This window comes from Numida meleagris, chromosome 5 (genome assembly GCF_002078875.1).
Source record: "Numida meleagris isolate 19003 breed g44 Domestic line chromosome 5, NumMel1.0, whole genome shotgun sequence".
Lineage (NCBI taxonomy): Eukaryota > Metazoa > Chordata > Aves > Galliformes > Numididae > Numida > Numida meleagris.
Genome location: NC_034413.1, coordinates 66,700,005 through 66,722,381, shown reverse-complemented (window position 1 = coordinate 66,722,381; position 22,377 = coordinate 66,700,005). Strand labels below are relative to the sequence as shown.

The 22,377-nt window shown below is 33.7% G+C and overlaps 1 protein-coding gene across 4 annotated transcripts in view; it reads left to right on the top strand.

Annotated features, from left to right (window-relative positions):
- LRP1B (LDL receptor related protein 1B) overlaps positions 1 to 22,377 on the top strand; it is a 603,435-nt gene that overhangs the window by 431,296 nt on the left and 149,762 nt on the right. For all 4 annotated transcript variants that reach the window (XM_021398823.1, XM_021398822.1, XM_021398824.1 and 1 more), the window contains exons 28-32: positions 4,214 to 4,345; positions 6,108 to 6,335; positions 8,547 to 8,721; positions 9,037 to 9,131; positions 14,896 to 15,045. In XM_021398823.1, coding sequence (XP_021254498.1) covers positions 4,214 to 4,345; positions 6,108 to 6,335; positions 8,547 to 8,721; positions 9,037 to 9,131; positions 14,896 to 15,045 — 780 coding nt within the window. The remainder of the gene's footprint in view (positions 1 to 4,213; positions 4,346 to 6,107; positions 6,336 to 8,546; positions 8,722 to 9,036; positions 9,132 to 14,895; positions 15,046 to 22,377) is intronic.

The following is a 22,377-nucleotide window of genomic DNA, read 5'->3' as shown; positions in this document are numbered from 1 at the left end:
TCTTTTGAGTGATTAAATCTGAAGATAAAATTATTAATACAGGCAATAGAAATATACACTTTAGAACTAATGCATTTTCTGATCAGTTTTAGCTTGCAAATTCTAAAGATTAATGCTGAAATAATTGGATACAGTCAGGTATTAGAAGGATTTTAACTTGACCGAGTATGGCGGAAGGATCTCTGGACCTATGAAAAGCAACATTACAGAAGGTATTGACTGTGAAGAGAGTGATAGATCTATAACTGGTTTAAAATAAGATAGGGAGTAGAATGTCAGCAATTTAAAAGTGTCATTTTGATATAAGTAAAATGCATATGTTTGAAAGTGTAGGAAGAATTTAGTCATGTATCTTTAAAGTAGAAGGGTAAAAAAAAAAAAATTTGAGCTGAAATCTAATGCCAAGGAGGGAAGTGTTCAATGAGAGGCTAATATAGAGGATAAGTTGGTCCACAGTGAATGCATATTCAGAGGCTGTTAGGGTAATCTTTCATTTGTCAACTGGTAATATAATGTCTGGAGCTATTTAAGGGTTACTGGTCAAGAAAAATAAATGTTTTGTTTAAATAATGTTTTAGACAGCAGTCAAGAAGACGTATGATAAAGAGTGAGATATAACTGCGCGCCGTACTGTAAGAGAAGTAGATTGACAAGCAATCAGGAGTGTAAATCAGTTAAATAATGCAAAAGGCTGTCCAGTTGGATGAAAATGCCAGTTCTGTGCATTGCAGTGATCAAAAGGAGAATAGATTGGTAGAGAGGATTAGCAAGGGAGTAAAGAACCACAGATAGTGCATTGTGATGCTCTATAAATCCATAGCACTCCCACATCTTAAATACTTTAAGCAGATCATATGAAAGATTCTGAGAATGCTTGACAGGCTGATCAAGGGTGTGGGAAAGATTTTTGTGTGAAGACAGGTAAAATGCTGCTTCTTGAAATACAGCTTATAGATAGGCTTCTGTGTGATGGAAGTCTGTGAAATCCTAGATGGCGTGGAGAAGGGAAGTAAGGAATGGTTATACAGTTATTTGCAATAGAATTAGAAGGAATGATTAGAGCTAGCACAAGGAAATGAAAGAGAGGAAATTCTGATAGTCGAGCCAATAGCATACCTGTTTGCCTTCAAGAGAATTACGTTTTATTAAAAAGTAAAGAATGGACTTAGCAGTTACTCAGTATGAATATGAAAGGAATACATACCTGTGCTGATATACGTCAGTTTTAGATTATGGTAGTTTACTCTTCCAGTCCTGTACACGAGTGGGCACAAACGTGTCTGCTTTATAGCCCTGTATTTTTCCACAAGTTTTCTAGTCCATGCTGTATAAAAGACATAAATTTTGATGAGGACAAATAGTACACAGATTGTTAGATCACTTTAACCACAATTCTGCCTTTCAGTTAATGGCTGGACTTAGTGATCTTGGATGGTTGGACTAGAAGGTCTTTTCCAGCCTAAATGATTTGATGATCAAGAACTAGTATTCCCTTTAATTTTTCTCCTGTATGATGTTCTACTTGAATTCCATGCTTAAAGAGCAACTTTGGTTGAGAATAAAATGGGGATTATAATATCCACGTATATCCTTGCATACAAAGAGATGGAGATTCTATTGAAATTATTTCTGTGTAAAGGCAGTTGAACTAGAATAAGTGTGTGGCTAAACTCTGACAGCAACAGTGTTAGGAAAGTGCAGGAGGCTGAAGCACACAGTGATCACTGAGTGATCTCCTGAGATCTCTTACAACACGTTTTTATGAGATCCTTCACATTGTTGTCAAAACCCTAAATCCTGTTTTATTTTTGATCAGTTATTCCCTGAGACAGATGATTTACTCATATGAACAGTCCATTAACCATTAAGTCTCATCCTGAAGGGCTCATGGAACCTTCATAATTTCAATTTATTTTTCCTAGGTTTACATTTCTCACCTTTCCTATGAAGTTGTAACTTATGAGTTCCCTCCTGCCCACCCAACCTCACAGCCCCAATTTTTCAGCATTATTGCCATAGTTACAAGAGAAATGATGATGATGATGATAAATAAACATTTTTATATTACAATTTTTGGAAAAGACAAAATCAAATATGGTTATGACATAAAGATAAAAGGGAATTTAGAGTTCATTGGCAGTCAGAGGAGCTATTAACTCATTACCAAGTCTAAATACTTTCAAGTCTATTGTCCCAGCTGACTTCTCAGAGATTCAGAAGTGATGACAGAGAGGATATGTGATGACTTTTTTTCACTAAGCCTTGGAACAGCAGGAGCAATGGCAAAGACTGGGAGAGAGCTGCCAGTAATTGAAAGGAACTTACTAGAAAAGTGTAGAAAACCACGATTCTTTGATAGATGATGAAAAATGCTGGATAGAATTGCAGTAACCCATTAATCCGAGGCTTTGAGAATTTCATTCCTCTTGTAGTTCTGGTCAGACAAGTAAGTAATTAAAGAATGCAGGAGACATAGATCAATTTAAGGGAGCATGCCTAGATGAGAGAGGTAAATGGTTTAGTCAGGCTAGTGTTAGTTTGCCATCAGATTTTAGTGCTTGAGTGTGAGCTACTATTTCCCAGAGAAATTCAAGCATCAAATTTCTCTAGTTAGCTAATTACTATATATTGCAGGCTAGTGCAGCATTGAAGAAATATATTCCAAACTAATTGATTTTGTTAATTAGAAATTTGTCTTCATGAGTCAGTTCTTCTCACTTCCCTTTTCATCGCTGCTAATTTCTCTTCTTTTTAGGAAATGGAAAAATCACTGTGATTTTCTGTTCATGTTTGGAATGTCTCTATAGGAGTGCTCTGGAACTGTATATGTGCAATAATGAATGAAGATTACAGGGATAGTTTCGAGGCTTTGTAGCACTGTCCTCAGCTCACTTTATGCTCTTAAAAGCAATTTCAGCACATTCTGTTTAGAGGAGAACAGTACAAAGTTGCTTGAAATAAAGCTACTCTTAGGAAAGCTTTTTCTTTGAACAAAGTAAAAATAATTTTGCATACTGTTTTCAAATTGTGTTTTCATATTAGATTTTTCACTAAAGCAGTTAAGTTGGTCAAATCAAGGGGGAGCATTGAATTTGCTGAAATTCGCTTCACAGACCTGGCTTGACACTTCGCAAAATGAAATGTGTTGCTTATATCTTAATTATACCAACATTTTTTTTTATTCTGTGCTTCCTTATTCAAACTGTACAATTGCTTACATTTTAATGGTAGAAATAGACTACAAAATTAATTTCTCACTGAAAAAAAAAAATCGACTGGCTTCATGAAGTTACAGTGATAATTTTTGTGGTGACATTAAAAAAAAAAAAAAATCTGTCCAGATTTCAATATTTGCTGAGGAAAAGAGATTAGAGTACATGCGCAGTAGTCTTAGTGATTCTTCAAACAGAATATTCTAACTTTCTAAGCAATGTAGCTTACACAGATCTGACAGAAGACATACCTTACACTAGTTAATGAGACAAGGTTAATAGCATGGTAGTTAAAGTAGGACTTTTCACAATCAATTTTTAATGTCACAAAAAATCACACCACTAGTGATTATTGTTAAGTTAGCAAAAGATTCTAATACAGCTTTCTGTAATGTTAGTAGCAACTACTAGCTCACTAAGTACAGTTGTAGTTTTATTTACCTCTTGACTGTACTTAACAAGGAACGTTAAAGAAAAAAAAACTAAAGGCTTTTCCCCTCCTTGGTCTGTAAAGAGGAAGAGATCCAATAAGGTCATCAAATTCCATAAATATTACAGGAATCACATTTTGAGCAGTTAGCTTTTTAAATGTCAAATATCTGTACATTTCAATGAGAAATTTGAAGGAGGGGTCAGTCGTAAGAATTAGACCTTATGTAGTTACGAGCAGTTTTTAGCATTGTAAAATGGGATGTACATCTTGATATCTGATTGCATTTCTTCATAAATGTTTATCTTCACTGTTTTCCTTCAGATATAGGTGAATAAAGGGTTTCTTAGAGTTGTGATAGCAAAAATCTTATTAAGAAGTTCTCGAACTGTTAATGAGTTAAAATTTCTTACAGAATGTTGTCATTTGTTTCCAGTGAAATCAAGAGAAGCAAATTAGGATAAGTACGATGTTACTCGTAATATAATGAGAAGAAATGTGGTGCTGCAAGAAAGATTACTAGTTCCAAAGGCTTTTTTTATATTTTGTGTATTTCATTATACAATTTTAGCTTCAAATCCATGTGCTGCTAATGAGGGCAGAGGTCCGTGTTCTCACATGTGTCTGATCAATCACAACAGAAGTGCTGCATGTGCATGTCCACATCTGATGAAACTTTCTTTAGACAAGAAAACATGTTATGGTAAGTTCCAACGCCTGACAATTGTCTTAAGTCTTTGAACATGGCAAATTAAAATAGCCTTAGAAACAATTCTGACAGAGCATTTCAATGATAGATTTAAAAGGGACAACTACTGCTTGAGAAGCGACAACTTATGGTCATATATGGTGTGTGAAGCTTTTGTGTTTGTTACCATGGCCAATTTTTCTATTGTTTGTGTGTGTGATATGTTAGCAGAATTTAACAGAAAGATTTATAGTGTAAGATTCATCGTCAGACAATGATGAGTCAAGTAACTTGAACAGCAAGAATATACTTAATAGCTTTAATCTCTATTTGTTCTAAAATTTTCTGAGTATCTCTTACAAGGATTATGAAAAAAAAAAGAGCTGCTCCAGAAGTAATGCCTCCTATTTTATGATGTTGGCCCATGGCATCAGAGGCAGATACTGGTGGTATGGTGGTAAAGGCTGAACCTTCTCACCAGTATTCCATTACATTTTGTTGCTGTGCCACAGATGGCAGCAGAGGGGCAGTCTGACAGAATGGTGTCTGACATAGAAGTGCATATGGAGCAAAGGTGTGTCACTGAATTCTTCTATACGGAAAACATGACACCCATTGTCATTCATCGATCCTTGCTGAATGTTTATGGAGACCAAAGAGTGGATGTGGGCACAGTGAGGGGTGGGTGGTGCGTTTCAGCAGTGGCAACAGCAATATGAAAGACAAGCCATATTCTGGATGGTCATGCATAGCTATCACACCACTAAATGAAGAGCACCTTGACCAACTCATCTGCGCAAATCAGCTAATGGTGGCAACTGTTTTGAAAAATAGTGCTTTGTAGCTGAGAATTTGCTCTATCAAATGGTGTTTTTGTGCTCGCTGTATCTGTTGTAGTTTCCGTGGTAATAAATAAGAGGCATTACTTTTGGAGTGACCTACGTAAAACGAAGAGGAAACACTAGACATGTAGCCTTGAAGCAGAGTTTTATATATATATTAAAAAAAATAAACATTTTATTTTCAATCCCTAGAAACGTCAAGAAATTGTGTCCGTTATCTGTTAAGACTGTAAAGAATTACTTTAATCAGTGCTGATTAATAATGTTTAGGAAACCCCAATACAAAATATTTTATTGTTTCAAGAATATTGTGGTAATAAAGTTACCGTTAGAGTTCATACACAGACATTTGCTTCAATAATTAGGACTTCTGAGATGAAAAGTAATGTTCTGTTTTGCTTTTAATGTCTTTAATGTTTTTTTAATTAGTGGATGTCTAAATTTTAGCAGTTGAGTTCTCTTTGTCCTGTCTCCTTGCCTTTTCCTGCCTACACATACATTGTGATTTATTTTTTTTTTTACTGAGTTTTATTTTCAAAACTTTCTGTTACAGTGATAGTCTGCTCCCCTGGGAAATACCAAATATCTGTGATGATATTCTGTTAGCATCTGTTATGATATTCAAATGAAATTTATTTTTTTATTAGGATAAGAAGTTTTAAAAAAATATTTAACTTTTTATGTAGACCTTTGCTAGACTGTATTGATTTAGTGGCATAGAAGCATCTTATCCACTATCCAGAATTAATATATTTTTCCCGTTATTTCTATGCTCTGTAACATAATTTATTTCTCAAGTAACACTAAGTGCAGGTTTCCTGAAGATGTTTAATCATTCATACAAATTTTATTTACATATTTGCAAATGAATGACTTTTACTCTTGTTAGCAATGATGTAAAGAGGATGAGGTGATTTTTTCCTGTCTTCTAACAGAAAGGAAGAAATTTCTTCTTTATGCAAGGCGTTCAGAAATAAGAGGAGTGGACATAGACAACCCCTACTTCAACTTCATTACTGCCTTCACTGTTCCTGACATTGATGATGTGACAGTCATAGATTTTGATGCTGTTGAGGAGCGGTTGTATTGGACTGACGTGAAAACACAGACCATCAAACGTGCCTTCATTAATGGCACTGGTTTAGAAACTATTATATCAAGAGGTAAACAACATAATGTTGAATTAAATAGAATAACGGGTAAATGTTTGTCTGTTCTAAATTTGCTGAAGTATATGTGTTCATGTTCTTGTTAGGTTTTCTTTTTGCTGACATTGGATAATTCATGTAAACAATAGGAGAAAGGTTTTTTTTTTTTTAGGATTCTAGTTCATTTTATAGATTTGTAATTTAATTTTATTTAAAAATTTATTAAAATTTTATTTATATTGGAGTATAACAGTTGTTTTTTAAATGAGATTAGAATTACATCATTGTTTTACTGTGTAAAATATATAGTGAAATTCTGGGAAAAAGCTGTCAAGAAACATAATGAAGCTTAATGAATCTGACTCATTTCTGTTAACATTATTATTATATTCTTTTTTAACTAATATCTAGCATTATTTCATAATTTCATCTTTTTTAATTGATGTTATCTTCTGCTGTGGAGTAATTTTAATCATATTTCTTAAAGGTGTAATTTACTGTAGGTAAAACTTAAAAAATTACCACATTCTGACATTATAAAGACTACTTACTATGCATAAATGATCTCATTTGCTAACAGTCATGTTTTTATACTTCTCCTAAGAACATAAGAAGCTTTATAAGAGTGTACCTGTGGGATTCCTGTTGGATGAAGTCTCATGCCACTGTCACAAAGATGCTAAAGTCATACTTTAATCTTCTTAAGAATATGGAATCCTTGTTTTTCAGTTCTTCCAACCCAAAAATAAAAATGTTGGGGATTAGTTTCAAATGGGTCAAAGTTGTGAGATTCCTAATTTACAGTAGCCACTTAAGTATATGTGACTGGTCTGTAACAACATCCATGTTAGTTTGGCAACAGCAGTAATTCTGTCAGTCACCGTAACCAAATTAAGTTAATGAAGAAATAGTGTACAAACTATTAACTGTAATGGAATCACCCTTGGCCTTCTTCCTCAAGATGGTGGACAATGTGAAGCACTGTGCCAAGGCAGAGCAGCATTTTGCTATCTAAGTGTTAAGCAGTGATTTTATACCCAACTTTTAAGGCAGATATCATTTTGAATCAATATCTTGTTAGGGAAGGCTATTATATGCAAAGTGACTTGTGAAGCTATCTAATTAACCGTAGTTTACTCATGGTCTGCTAATACTACCTACTGTCACAGATTGGCTCCTTCTAGTAACCATGCTTTTTCTAAATGCTACAGAGCCTATTCTTGTTAGTCGCTGATCTCCTATGAAAGCTGCTGCACATTTAATAGAAATTATTTGTGATAGATTCTGGATAGAACTGTCCGTGTTGGGCAATGCAGACCTGAAAATACATTATTTCAGAAATTCTTTTTCATCATTTTTCCTGGTTTTGAAGTTCATATTCAGTATCATATCTTCAATAACAACAGTAATTTTCTCTAGTGGCTCTTGATTTACTACACTTTATGCCTTAATCTGTGAATACAAGTAGATTTCTTGCAGCTTTGGTGAAGCTTCAGATGTATTTGAGGCCTAAGCTTTTTGTTGCTTCATTTCCTTCTCGTTCAAATCCTATGGAGGAAGTAAGTTAACATCATCAAAGCAACATTAGATAACAGCTTCAGAAATACAAAAAAAGCTTCTGCATTACTGTAGCTACCTATCTACTTCTGTGCTATGGAACTGTAAACACATTCTGCGCTGAGCCGTCGTGGTAATAAAGGAGTAGGCTTTTAAACTTCGTAATAGCTTTGTTTTAGGAAGTCTCTTAATGTTCCGTACATTAAGTCTGACTTAAAGAAGTATTAAGCTTCTTCTTATATCACAAGTAATGTTTATATTTCTGAAGAGTGATCTTTAAACTTTCTAGTTGAGGCTAACACATTCTACATTGCCATCTTTTAAAAAATACTCTCTTTAGTAATGAGTAATGAATGCTTAAGTAGAAAAATGCATCACAAAAAACAGCATCTGTCTGATAATGATTTTTGGACAATAGCATTTATGATAATTTTTTTAGGAGAATTTAAGAAAGATTTCTTGAATCTAAAACTATTTCCATGTTATTTCAGTTGTATCAAGCTGAAGAGGAAAAATGATTTTTCATTGTTGGCAATCATTTTACAAATGCTTCTTCTTAGAATATTGCACAAATTTGGTTTAAAACATACAGTAGAAGAACTAGTTTCTTTTTCTCAAAGACAGAGTACTCTTGAAAAATATCAATAGCATTGCTGTCAATTTTTGCAGATATTCATAGTATCAGAGGTCTTGCAGTGGATTGGATATCACGTAACTTATACTGGATTAGCTCAGAATTTGATGAAACACAAATTAACGTGGCACGTTTAGATGGTTCCTTAAAAACTTCAATCATCCATGGAATTGATAAACCCCAGTGTCTTGCAGTTCACCCAGTAAAAGGGTAAGATATTTTTGATTTTAAAAAAATAATCTACCATTTAACCTCATCCAGAGATTTCTTCTTCATTCAAATTTTGCTTTTACCCATTCTGTTTTCTTTCAAACTGGAACTAGATTTATTCATTTAAAAGATTTTGCTGATAATTACTCAACTAAATATTGTTTCTCCATCTGAGTTTGGTTTTAATTAAATCCTATACTCATTATTTGTATATTTTGCATAATTCTTAGTTTATTAACATGTTTTCTCTGCTGGTGCACTGAAATTGCTGTGTACCCAAAGCAACATTTTCAGTATGTTTATTTTCCTTTTCAGTAAGCTCTATTGGACTGATGGAAATACAATTAACATGGCTAACATGGATGGCAGCAACAGCAAAATTCTCTTTCAGAATCAAAAAGATCCTGTTGGTAAATACCTTTTTTTTCCTGTTTCTTTCTTATTAAACATTTATTTAATATAAACATTATCTTGGAATGCTTTGTCATAGTATGTCACAGCAATAACAGCATGCACAAAGGCATGGAAAAGACTGACTAATATATTTTTCTGATTCACCATTTAAGATATTTTGACCAATTCTAGTTGAATTGAAATCTACTGTAATGAGACAAGTATACTATTGTTAACTTGTAGCATTATAGCAGTTATGAGTTATGTAGACTGAAGGTGAAATGGAACCTGCTGTGTCTTTCCATCTTTAGTTCATATGTAAAAGTTTAGAGAGCAAGGGTTTAATCAATTAATTAATTTGTGAGAGGATTCTTTACTGTGGAACTTTCCTCAATAGAATCCAGAATACGTAATGATGAAGATAACTTCAATATTAATTTTTCATGTATAGAAAAGAGCAGAAATTAAAGTGTATATTTTGTAAAAATGACTAAACCTCATTTTTAATATCTGAGAATTGATATAATTGATGATAAGTTGTGGCACTTTCTGGAAAATTATATCCTCTCTTAATGCATACTAGGTATTTTTTGTTTGCTTTCATTCATTTGCCTTTCCTTTTGTGATTTCATTTTTTAAAGGGAGTTAAAGGAGTTATGTCAATTGTCTCTGCTGTATTAATGGCCTATCAGTAAAGTGTTTAAATTTTAAAGAATTTATGATTTTTCATAACTGAATACATTAAACTAGCAGAAACAAAACATGAGTGAAATAAATTCGACATTAGAGCAAATTTGAGATGTATTTTAGACCCTAAATTAAAATAATTTTATAGAAAATGTCTGACAACTGCTGTATGGTTGATTTGGTGTTAACATCTATGCAGCTATCAAAACAGTAGTCTATTTATTTGGAGGGAAAAAAAAGTCATAAAGCCACTAATTTTGAGGTGAAGCATATAGCATATCCTCATATAGTAATATTTGGACAATACGAATAAGTAAGGCTGTGTGCAATCTATTGCACTGAACACCTCGTGATCACAGGTCACAAGGTCCTAAATTGCAGTCCTTATGGTTTCTGTCATTGCATTTGTTATGAGTAGCAGTAAAGCCACTGAACCAAATACATAGTAGAGAGGTAAGTACTCCTTTTTTTTTTTTTTTTTTTTCCTGTAAGTATATTGGTGTGGTCAAAGGTTTCATGTGCAAATCCATGTAGGTTTTGTGACGTTTTTCTTCATGGACATATAGTCTCAGTGGCGTAAGATGAACTCTTCATGCAATTAAACATTCCTGTAAGCCTTGCAAGACAGGATTGAGACATAAGTTTTTTTACTTCACCGCAGAACTGCGAGACAATATTATCTCTGTAGTATTGGATTAATTTAACACCTTTGAGATCTCAGTTACTTGAAGTAGGTTATGTTCCAGATTGAAGGTTCCTTTTACGTAATAACGAGACCATAGAGATTTGTTTCTCCCTTCTTATTGCCAGTCTGAAACTGTGCAAAGTCATAAAGTAGGTAGTATGTAAAGTCTGTATATATACGCATGTAAAGGGAAAATGAAGTTTGCAAGTATCAGTGACATAATTATTAGTAGACATCTCGGCTCATTGTGATAGTGATAGGATAGGACAAGAGGGAATGGTTTTAAACTAAGATGGGGAAGTTTAGGTTGGATATTAAGAGGATGTTTTTCACTCAGAGGGTGGTGATGGACTGGAGCAGGTTGCCCAAGGAGGTTGTGGATGCCCCATCCCTGGAGGCATTCAAGGCCAGGCTGGACGTGGCTCTGGGCAGTCTGGTCTAGTGGCTGGTGACCCTGCGCACAGCAGGGGTGTTGAAACTAGATGATCATTGTGGTCCTTTTCAACTCAGGCCATTCTACGATTATATGATTTTTATATGGTCGTCATTCAGGATAAAAATGAAAAGAGGTTGTTTTATGTCTGAGGAAAAAACAGATACACAGTTTTATAGATAAAATGAGCATTACATTTCTAATATCATACTCTAAATATCCAAACATATGTGAACTACCTGATTAATTGTTATCATTAGCATAAGATGTTTCCATACTAAAAACAAGAAAGCGCTGCTGAAGAACATGAATAGCCTTTTGTTTCAAACCAAGAAACTGTACTTTTAATGCATGTGAAAATTAGCAATGCTAATTTTGAGTATTTGTGGATCTAGGTGAGAGATCTAATAAGTGAATTCATTTATTCAGAAAGACAAGGATAAGGCTCATGAGAGTTGGATAGTCCAAAAATTTGTTTTGTTTAGTTTTCCTGAAAAAAAAAATTCAGTCTGTAGAGTTAAATGTGTTTTTCAGACTCTGACTTGGAAATACGCAGGTGTTTTCTCAGTTTGAGTTGTGTTGAAAGCAGACGAAAGTTTGTATTAACATCAAGACTGTGTAGTTCAGAGATTTTGGAAACTGATCATCTTACAAAGTTGCATTTCTGTCTTAACTAGTACATACTACGTAAATCTTGATAATCCATTCTGCAGTTCTGAAACACTCCAATACTGACATGTGTATCAGTTGAAAAAAGAACTAGTCACTGGATTTTCATCACATTACTTGCTCAGGGATTCAGATTTAGTGCTGTATTTGGCTTTCATACTTTGTGAGGCAAATTGTTTCATCATGGATATCTTTAGTTAAGCAGTTTGTTATAAAACTCTAAAAGTAAAAACCATGCATTTATTGTATTATTGCATCGTGGAATGCTGTATTTCTAGTAAGTTTTCAAATACCTTTGCTAAATAATACTGTAAGTAAATAAACATGTTGTATCACACATTCAGCTATATTCAAGTGACTCCATAATTATTGGTTATAGGGCTCTTGCTTTTTTTTTTTTTTAACATAGTTCTATTCCTTATTCTAAATAACCTTTAAGTTTCAATTTGGGTCATGATTTTATTACATCCCTATTTGCTATTGTTGCTGTTCTTGTTTCATTTTCTTGTCTGACTCTTTATTTGAATATTACTTGCTAATTTCTTTCTTTTCTATATATAGCAGAGTCTGCAAACAAAGTATGCAGATGCAAACCACAAATCTTACTGAGACTGGCCCTTGAAATTTAAATTTAGATGAAAAAAAAAACTATTTCTTAAATATGTATGTGCATTTACCAGAGATTTCCAAATTTCAAGCAAATTAGTATTTATACATGAAATGTAAGCAGACATAAACAGATAAATAATCTTTATTAAGCCACTAAGAAAAAATGAGATGACACTCTTATCTCTGGAGAATTTTTAAAAAACGTTTATTTCACAGATATTATTATCTGTATCTTAACTAACACATAAAATATACCTTTTATTATATTAAACTACTTTGATATTTCTTGTTTGTGACCATCTGCATAAATATTTTTCTGACTTCATTTTAACTGTATAGTTTAATTTTAGGAAACTCTCAGCTCACTAAGATCTGATCTTCAATCCATTCATTTGCTGCTTAATGTCGTGTTAGAAGGAGGAATTGGAGAATGCTTCAGGTTATTAATTATTCCAGATTAAGGTTGCTTGCAGGAAGGGTATGTCTTAGAGTGCGTCACTGTTATGGCTGTTCTTTCAGGAAACTGCACTGTGTTGTTTTTCTTTTATACTCTTTATTAGTTAATAGGTGTATGAGCTCACCTTGATGAACAGTAGCAGTTCTCATCTAGCTGATGATTCTGGGCTATATGAAGCACTCTGAGTTTGTGATGCTAGGTCTTCAATGAATGAGCCTGTCTTCCTTACGCTTCAGTCTTCTGAAGAGCAAAACATGCAGACATATGTCTTAGTGGTCAGATAATGACGAGTCCTTCCAAATCAGTGTTCAGCTGAGCACACAGTATTGTCATCTGTAGCTGCTAACACAATTAGTAAATATTTCACTTCCACAATACACATACTAAGGTTCCCTTTGACAGCCTTGGTAAAGGGTGTAAGCCGGCCATCCACACGAGAGTGTATCATGAAGACTGTGGCACTAAAAACAAGCAAATCACCTGTTTCTGTTAGTAAAACCAGGAAAAATCATGAAAAAATCTAATGTGTTTGTTCTTCAGAAGACTGACATGTTTTTGGTTTTTTCTGTTTTTATTTGTTTTACGTTAATAATAATGGATGATATAACAATACAAGAAAAATGTTCTGGAAAAGTAAACTTGGATAGAAGGAGATTGTTATTTCTATCAGTTGATGCTGTGTAATTGGCATACTCATGCATAGAAATATTATTTAAATAACTAAAATAGTAGAAAACCTGGCAAGATAACGTTGTAATTGTTGTATAGATGACATTTATAGCGACATCATTAGTAGATCTCTGTACCTGAAATGAGCGAGCGGTCAGTAGTTCCTGGAAATAGCAACTGCTATCTGATAGTATGGAAACCTCTGTACCTGTGTAGCACCTATGTAACTCAATGACGGGGTTCATCCACATTCTCAGGATGGTTTTGGGTGATAGGCTGAAGTACTCAAAATTCTGCTTGTCTCCACAGTATGTGGCACTACCCTTTCACTTGGATCAATGCTTGTTGTACAAGCTGGAAAGCACTTAGGTGCAGAGATATGTTGCTAGATCCGTCTGAAGCAACTACATCCTTATCCTCTCTTTAGCTCAAGTTGCTTATCCTCTAAGTGACACACTTGCAGAGGTGGGAAGAAATCTCAGTAACTTTGAAGAAAATAGAAAACAGCTTTTGAAAAGCTTACAAAGTGGGTGCCTTTTGGCGTACTGTGTCAAATATGCGTAAAGGAGTAGTGGCATGATGCCAGCTGTAAGTACTGCTGTGCATGGCACTGCTTCCTCCTGTCAGAATTTTGAAAATAGGTCTTGCTTTCTACAGAGCAGATTACAGGATAGAAGTACTCTTGTGCTGTGCAATTTTTGGAGGCTGACTTTTGCAGTGAAATACACTATTTTTTTGGCAGTTTTCTGTTGGATGCTTAACATGAGTTCTGGGAAAAGTCTAGTACGAAAGCAAATTATTATGCTATGTATTGTCACAATGCCAAGCATATTTCTCAGTGGAAAATTTGTTGTTGCAATTTCTTCAACATTTTTAAAGGATTAGAGAATCTGAAATACATTATCTTTTAATTCTTTGTTATTTCTTTTAAAAGATTATATGCTTGCTCTTTATTTAATAGGTTTATTTGAAAGTATTTTTATTTCTAAGTTTTCGTGCATCTAACTCCAAAGAGCTGATCATGAGGTCAGTTTACTATGAAACTAAATTAAAATGTGTACTACAAGTTTATTGGTTACTAGCATTAAGTTGTGGTATTTTATTTTTTTTCAGCGTTCTAAGAGGAGAGCTGTATACGTAGGGAGAGAATAAACTCTTTGCAGTTCTTAAACACAAAAAAATAGATTGTTTGTCTGAATGTTCGTAAGTTTAAAATAAATTGTTGGGTTCTGGTTGACTTTTCCTAGTAGTTAATGACCTCTCTTAGGACTTGGGTTCTTTCAAGTATCTCATTGCCAGATGGTCCTTCCATCAGTCACTGATTCATTTCTGCAGATGTTTGGAGAAATAAAAGGTGGAAATATTTCAAAAAACATGTTGTTTTTCACTACAAATGTCCAAATTTATTTAGTTTTCTTGATTTCTTTCTTTTCTGAAGCTTGAGTGGATAGATAATGTATACATGTATATATGTAATTGTTTTCTTGAATACACTGTTTTATGAAAACAACTTAACATTAAGTGTACGTTTGGTAATAAAGCCAAAGTTAAAGTTGTGTATGTTAATTACAGGTTTATCAATAGATTATGTGGAGAACAAACTTTACTGGATCAGTTCAGGAAATGGAACCATAAATAGATGCAACCTGGATGGTGGTAATCTTGAAATAATAGACTCAATGAAAGAAGATTTACCAAAAGCCACAGCTTTAACCATAATGGGTAAGTCCAGTGCTAACAGCAATGATTTTCAAACAATTAGATGCTAATTAATTATGAACTGACAAATCTTGTAAAAAAGTTACTATTGTAGATGATTCTCATAGTACATGTGAAACTTGTTTTTGTGAGAAAAGTTTTCATAAATTGAAGAGTTGGATTCTCAGATGTCTGCTGCGTAATATTCCATGTTGACTGTAAAATAAGCTTTTCATTTTTGTACATTGCACTTCAGAAATGCTGGGATAATTTAAATGTTTTTTTAATATTCAAAAAAAAAAGAAAAAAACACCTTAAAAAGAAGGAAGGTAATATTAGGCTAATTTTCTACAAGGGGGTCTTTAAATTTCAGATTGAATATACCATTGAATTTTCTATATTTCTCATATGCACCTACAACTCTTGGCCCTCACTGGAACTAGGATACGGAGTGTTAAGAAATTACAGTTTGACTCAGAACTAGTGTTTTATATTCTTCTGAAGATAACTAGAAATATAATCTTTCTGCTTTTCCTCTAAATGCTTTGCTTACCTTTGTACTAATTTAATTCAAAATGATTTGAATTTCTCTGGGATTTTCTGATAAATTCTATTGATATCTAGATTTTTGTTGGCATAGTTGACTCATCAACTGCTAGTCTCCTCTAAAAAGTATTTCACTTAGTTGATTAACTATGCACATATGTGCTTTCAAAAATTACTTTAAATGATCTCCAAAGACTGTATACACACAGTGTACGTTAAGTTGTATTTTAAAGCAGTAACTACTTAAATAAGTTTATTATGAAAATATTTATCAAGTATTGAATTGTAAATGTTGTCAAAATTAGTTGGAGAAGTGATGCTTCTATGTATACATGCATAAACAAAAGCAAGTTTTGTGTCAGAAGAAGTTATGAATGTTAATAGGGAAAAATTGTCTTTCATTGATTAGATTGTAACTCAAAATTAAATGAATAGATGATCTTTACTTCAGGGAGCTATTGGAGGTTTTAATATGAGATGTTGTAAAGAATATTTGTTCTTACTGTCACTGATATATCTATGGTATCAAGTCTTTATCCATGATTCACAGAAGCTACAGGAGTGATGGTCCATCTGGGGTATAGAATAAAGAGTTTATAGCTATTATCTGAAGAAATATTTTGTGCTTGATTATATGAAAGTAGCTGAGTTTTTGCCAGTGTGGAGAGGCGAGAACTTGTGCAGCTTAGTTTTTAAGCGTATATATAAGCATATATAAACAAAATGCAAGGTATTGCACTTGGATCAGGGTAATCCCAGAAGCCCTGCTAAGAAGGACTTAACGTGAGCCAGTATTGTGTGCTTGCAGCCCGGAAGGCCGCCGGTATCCTGGGCTGCATCAGAAGAGGGGTGGCCAGCAGGAGGTGGCCCCGAGGGAGGGGATTGGCCCTCTCTACTGTGCTCTTGTGAGGCCCCATCTGGAGTATTGCATCGAGGTCTGGGGCCTCCAACACACAAAAGCTGTCAAGCTTTTAGAATGAGTCTGGAGGAGGGCCACAGAATGATCAGAGGGCCAGAGCACCTCTCCTGTGAAGATGAGCTGAAGGAGCTGGGCTTGTTCAGTTTGGAGAAGAGAAGGCTGTGGGGAGATCTCATTGTGGCCTTCCAATATTTAGAGAGAGGTTATAAACAGGAGGGAAATCCATTTTTTGCATGAGTAGATAGTGATATGTCAAGGGGGAATGGTTTTAAACTAAAGGAGAGAAGATTTAGATTGGATGTCAAGGGGAAGTTTTTCACTGAGAGGGTAGTGAGGCACGTGAACAGGCTGCCCAGAGAGCTTATGGATATCCTGTCCTTGGAGGTGCTCAAGGCCACATTGGATGGGGCCCTGGGCAATCTGATCTAGTACTTGATCTAGCAGTTGGTAACCCTGCCTGCAGCAGGGTAATTGGATCTTGATGATCCCTAAAGTCCCTTCCAACTCAGGCCATTTTATGATTCTGTGATATAGTAGTTTAGGATTCCTTATTTTTATGGGTGACGACAAGTCTTCCTACTTGAAACTGGTAAACACAAGATGTGTTTGAGTTTTTGTTTGTTCTGCTTTTTGATTTTGTTTTTATTTAAGAACCACAGTTGTGATAAAGTGCAATATGACACTGAAGTACTGTAATATACATTGCAGCTTACAATATTGTATGCACTGATTGAAAAACATGAAAGAATTCTTTATTCATTTCTCCTGTATGTTTTTATGTCATGGAACATACTATAGCAACACAGATGCCATTTGTTTTCCTGAAGTTCTGATAGCTTTACATCAGCTTCTTGTACACAAGCAGTGGTAGGTATAAAACAAATCAGAATAGTTTTTGGCATTGGGTGTTTCTCCAGGTCAAACTGGTATTTTGGACAGCTTAATTTTATTTATTTAATATGTTAGGTAAATGTTCATGTCATATTGCTAATTTATGTTTCCACTAGGGCAGAAAGAAGAGATGGAGTTCAGTATTTTCAGAATCTAGGGTAGTCTTGCTAGGTCATAATACATTTGTCAGTTGTTTTTGATAATTAGAGCCTTTTTTGGTCTAAACAGCTAAAACCAGGAAAGGAAGGAGGGGTGAGGTTGTTTTGCTTGCGAAGTGACTGCAATCTAATCTAAGATAGCCATAGTCCTTACAGAAGGCACAGAAAATTAATGGATCTTATGACAATTTCCAAGACATTTTGCTATATCTTCTAGTTTACATTCCTGATGTTTTTTTTTCTAGCTAACCATTGTAAACTGTTTGGAAGTTAATTTTTATTGTTTCAGATATTTACTTGGTTTAGTCCTGTCTAGACTTTAAGATTTTCTTACCGTTAGATCCTTTAGTGGTAGCATACAGAAGGAACATGAGGCGTATTCCTTCCTTGGCATGAAAAAATGATAACAGAAATGTTGATGTCAAAGTGACTCTCAGGCTTATCTTTGAGGGAAATGGAAACAAGTTATGTAATTTGCATCCTGCTGTACTTTATTTCTTCTATTTACTATTTTTCTGCTCAAGTGTCAGTCATCTTTATTTTTCCGTAGACTAAGCTCCAGAATTCCTAGTCTTTTTGTTCCTGCCTTTGCTTCATATTTTGATGCATGATATGTATACAAAGAAAATTATATTCCTTGTGAAAGTAAAGCATTTGAATATGTCCGAAATTACTATTTTTTCCATGACCTTAAGCATATAAAATTCATTTTTTCCTGTTACCTTTTTGTATTACTAAGGTGTTGCCATACACCCATGATGAAATTCCATTTGCAAGTCGTCTTTTTCTCCAAAAGTGCATTCTCTGCATGTGAATGCAACAGCAGCCATTTTTAATTAAATCACTATTCAGAAATGTGCGTTAATGCTTTTGTTTAGTACCTCTCACTGTTTATTGTCTGACATTTGGTCAATGGTAGTTTTCTTCTGGCACTATATTAAGGATTCATTTTACTTTGTTCAAATCCTGTGAAGTTTCTTGTGATCTTTTACCAGCTTCTCTGATTCACAGCACTCTGTTTCCTGCATAATTTTTAACACCTACTGCTGACACCATTTACAAGTTGATAAAAAAATATATCTACCATTTTGGAAACTAGTGACGTTCCTTGTGATAGAATCTCTGATTTTACTGTGTGATACAGTGGTACACTTTTCAAGATTAAGAAACGGAGAAAATATTTTCAGTGCTTGTGTTAAGATTCACCTGACTTTAAAGTATGATATTCCATATCTGATTTTTGCACTTTTCCTGGTAGCTGCGTAGTCTTCTGTCAGAGATACTTGAGTGGATTTCGTATCAGCTCCTCACAAAAATACAGTTTTCATAAAATTACGAAATTCAACTAACTTCATTAGAAAATAGGAATACGATGTAGATTGTATAGTGAAGACATAATTTGTTGTGCATTGGTGATTTTTTTACAATAAATACTTGTGGTAGAAACCTCAAAGGAAATGTTCTGTGATGATGGGTGTTAGTGTTTCTCATGACATACTTAATAATGTAAAATATACTAACTTCATATACTGTATGATTCTATGTATAAATGCTATTTCTGTTGAAATTAATGTTAAAAAAACAGCAATGCAACAAAATCGGAGATAATATAATAGCTTCTCAATGAGAGTGCAGATATTAGAACAATATTTTTTTACCTGTATTATTCTTATATTACTATCAATCAAAATAGATAGTGATGGTGTTTCATTTTAGAGAGAACATGGTAGTTCATATTAACAAAATATATTCATGCTGTCTTTACTTTCTGTCATGTGGTTAGCTGATATATTGGTTGTTTGAATTTTTTCTTTTTCCTAAACAAAATTCAGCAAATAGCACCATAATGCATTTCTGGTAACTCAAGCGGTGGGATCTGTGACTTTTCTGAAAGTGATTGTTAAATGGAAGGGGCTGCTTCAATCAGGAAACTTCAGATACATACACCTTAATTTTCCAAGTCATCAGTCTTCTAATTGCCATAACACCATTCATTACATTAACATTAATATATGAAATATATCTAGGCAATTTGCCCAGTTCTAAGTACAGTACATAGTTGTCTTCCGTAAATACTCAAGCTATCATTAATGAAAACTAATGGCCCATCAAAATTTGCATTCACAGTACAGCTTGAAATCTCCAAAGGACTGTCCACAATGCTAGTGTAGCAATTTTTGGCATTTTAAATTGCTGTTTCCCAATATGTTGTTGCACTTAATGCTAATTACCCAACAAAATGGATAAATACAACACTTTTAAATATTTATTATAGCACAATTTCAGCAAGAAGGTTGTAACTTATTATCAAACAACCTTCTTATTTAGTATAATCAAACCAGTTTGATATTTAAAGATTTCAAATAGTTATTTCTTTACTATTTTGTGAAAGCAAACTATTGTAAGTTTAGTCAACTATATTGTAAACATAGAAACAGATTGATTATCCTAACGCTTACCTAGAAATCACAAATTAATCATCTAGTGAGAACATATATGTAAAAGGAAAATGAAAAAGTTCAAAATCTTGATTAGAATTGTGGTCAAAAACAGCAGTACAGCATTTCTTTTGTATGAGAGCGTGATGTGCCTTGTGTCATCCATCACTCATCCAGTGCTTTCTGAACAACGGAACCCTGTGTTCTTTAACTCTAAGGGCATAACTGAACAGCTAGAACGAGTTAATGCTTTTTGACAGACAGACATAAGAAGTTATACCTCAAGATGCCTGTAGTTTGAAATTTGATTATTATTTTTTAAAAATGTATCTGGAATTTCCAGATTTGCATTTCACTCAAATGTTCAGGTTGTCTTTCTCCTTTAATTTCCCATACCGTATCCATATGTCTTTAGAAAACTTGTAGTCCACCATATAAAACCTCTGTGCTAAAGAAAAATAAGAACTAGATCAATAAGATCTTGTAAATAGTATTTCTAAGTACTGCTTACCCAGGTGTCATGTTAACTAGAATGGAAGAGGTAGATAAAAGAATCATTATGGAGCACATTTTCAGTATTTTCTTGTGATCAGTTTTGATTTGTCCTTTTTAATAGTATAGGTGGCATAAGATGTTACTCATGCTCTGTATTGACTGTCCAGTACTCTTAGGACTAGTTGTGAATCTATTTAGTGCTGACTTACCTTCTATTTCTTGTATCTGTTGTGAAAGGAAGAAAAGAACTCTATGATCTTGCATTTCTGACACCATTGATGGAAATTGTGTGGATGCTGTTCACTTGAGCAGCAACAGTCTCATCTAGTAGCACAGCAGACAAGAGGCATGTTTGAACCTACAATTGCTGATGCAGAAATGGTTTGGCTCTGTACTAATACTTAAAGGGAGAAAGAAAAGCATTTGTGGTAAGGATAATTGCAGATGATCGAACTTCCTCACTGAGCACATTACACTTTCATCTCATTGTAAAAGAGTACGCAGAGTTAGTTATTTGGGACTTTTTCTTATTTACTTTCCTTAAAGAGGTAGTAATCAGATTGCTGTTTCTGTAGTCAGTCAAAACCTTAGCCATAATTTTGGACAAAATACCAAAGAAATGCCTTAAAAATTTTGGTCACTTCTTGAAATAAATGCTGCAAAAAAAAAAAAAAAAATTGTATACATTTTGCTTCCTTCTTGCACTCCAGTCTTTACTTATTTTGTGGATGTGTTTGGATACATAAAGTGAGTTCTGGTATATACCATGAACTGTATGACAGCAAACATCAAAATTATATAGTGGTCCACTCTGATTCATGCTCAGAAGATTTGAATACTGATATAACTCATGTAAAAGCATTTAATGGAGAAGGCTGGACTAAGCCTAAAGGACAGATAATCCGTTATTGTGGGTCATAATCTCATGTAAACAAAAAATAAAAAAAATAGCTGTGACTTTCCATGTGCATTGTATCATACAGGTACCACTATATTCTTATGTATCTGAGTTGGTTTTTTTTTGTTGTTGTTATAATTCACACCATCAAAACTGAGCACAGGAATTTTTTGTTCTAAAGATTGATGCAAGCTACTGCTAGTTTAGTAGATTTATATCATAAAATGATTTTTTCTCTCAGCCAATTCTAGCACCTTTGGATGCTTAAGATAATAGATTTCCTTTAAAATTAACTTAGGTTTCACCGGAGAGTTCCATTTATGTCTCCAAATCTTCATATTCAGAATATATTCATTCTGTAGATTGTTTTGTTGTAATAAACTTGTGAAGACTCATCAATAAATGATTGTCTTGCTTTGTTTTTTTCAGACTTCATATTCTTTTGTGAGAGTACAGTTATTGCAATACAGATTGTTTTTTCAGGTCTGCAACTTTCATCATGAAACACTCAACTATCTGGCTATGCGTAATAATTTTCTTAAATATTAAAACTGCATAATAGGCAACAACTTATTTAATGGGGAAAAAAAAGCCTAAAAATTAATTTACTGCATAGAATTTTTTGGAAATGCAGTGTTTCCAAAGTTAAAAAGTTTTTTCATCTAAGGTTTTATTTTTGGTTCATCTACAGTAATAACTTTGTCTTTCTGAAATTAAAATGCTGATGATGTTAAACTTGCAATTATACATACTTCTTCCATTTAATTATTTCATTTAAGATCTTTAAAAGATACATAAATATTTAGAGGAAAAAAACATATGTTCATACCTTTTTCTTCATGTAGAACATTGCTTAGAAATTGTATTTCACAGTCATTACTATTTTAAGCGTCATGAGTGAAATGCTAACTTGCTGCAAAGCAAGATATATTTTAGCCTAAGCATGTCCATATATGCCCATTTACATTGTTCCAGTTTAAAAATGCACATGAAAAACAGAAGATTATTCTG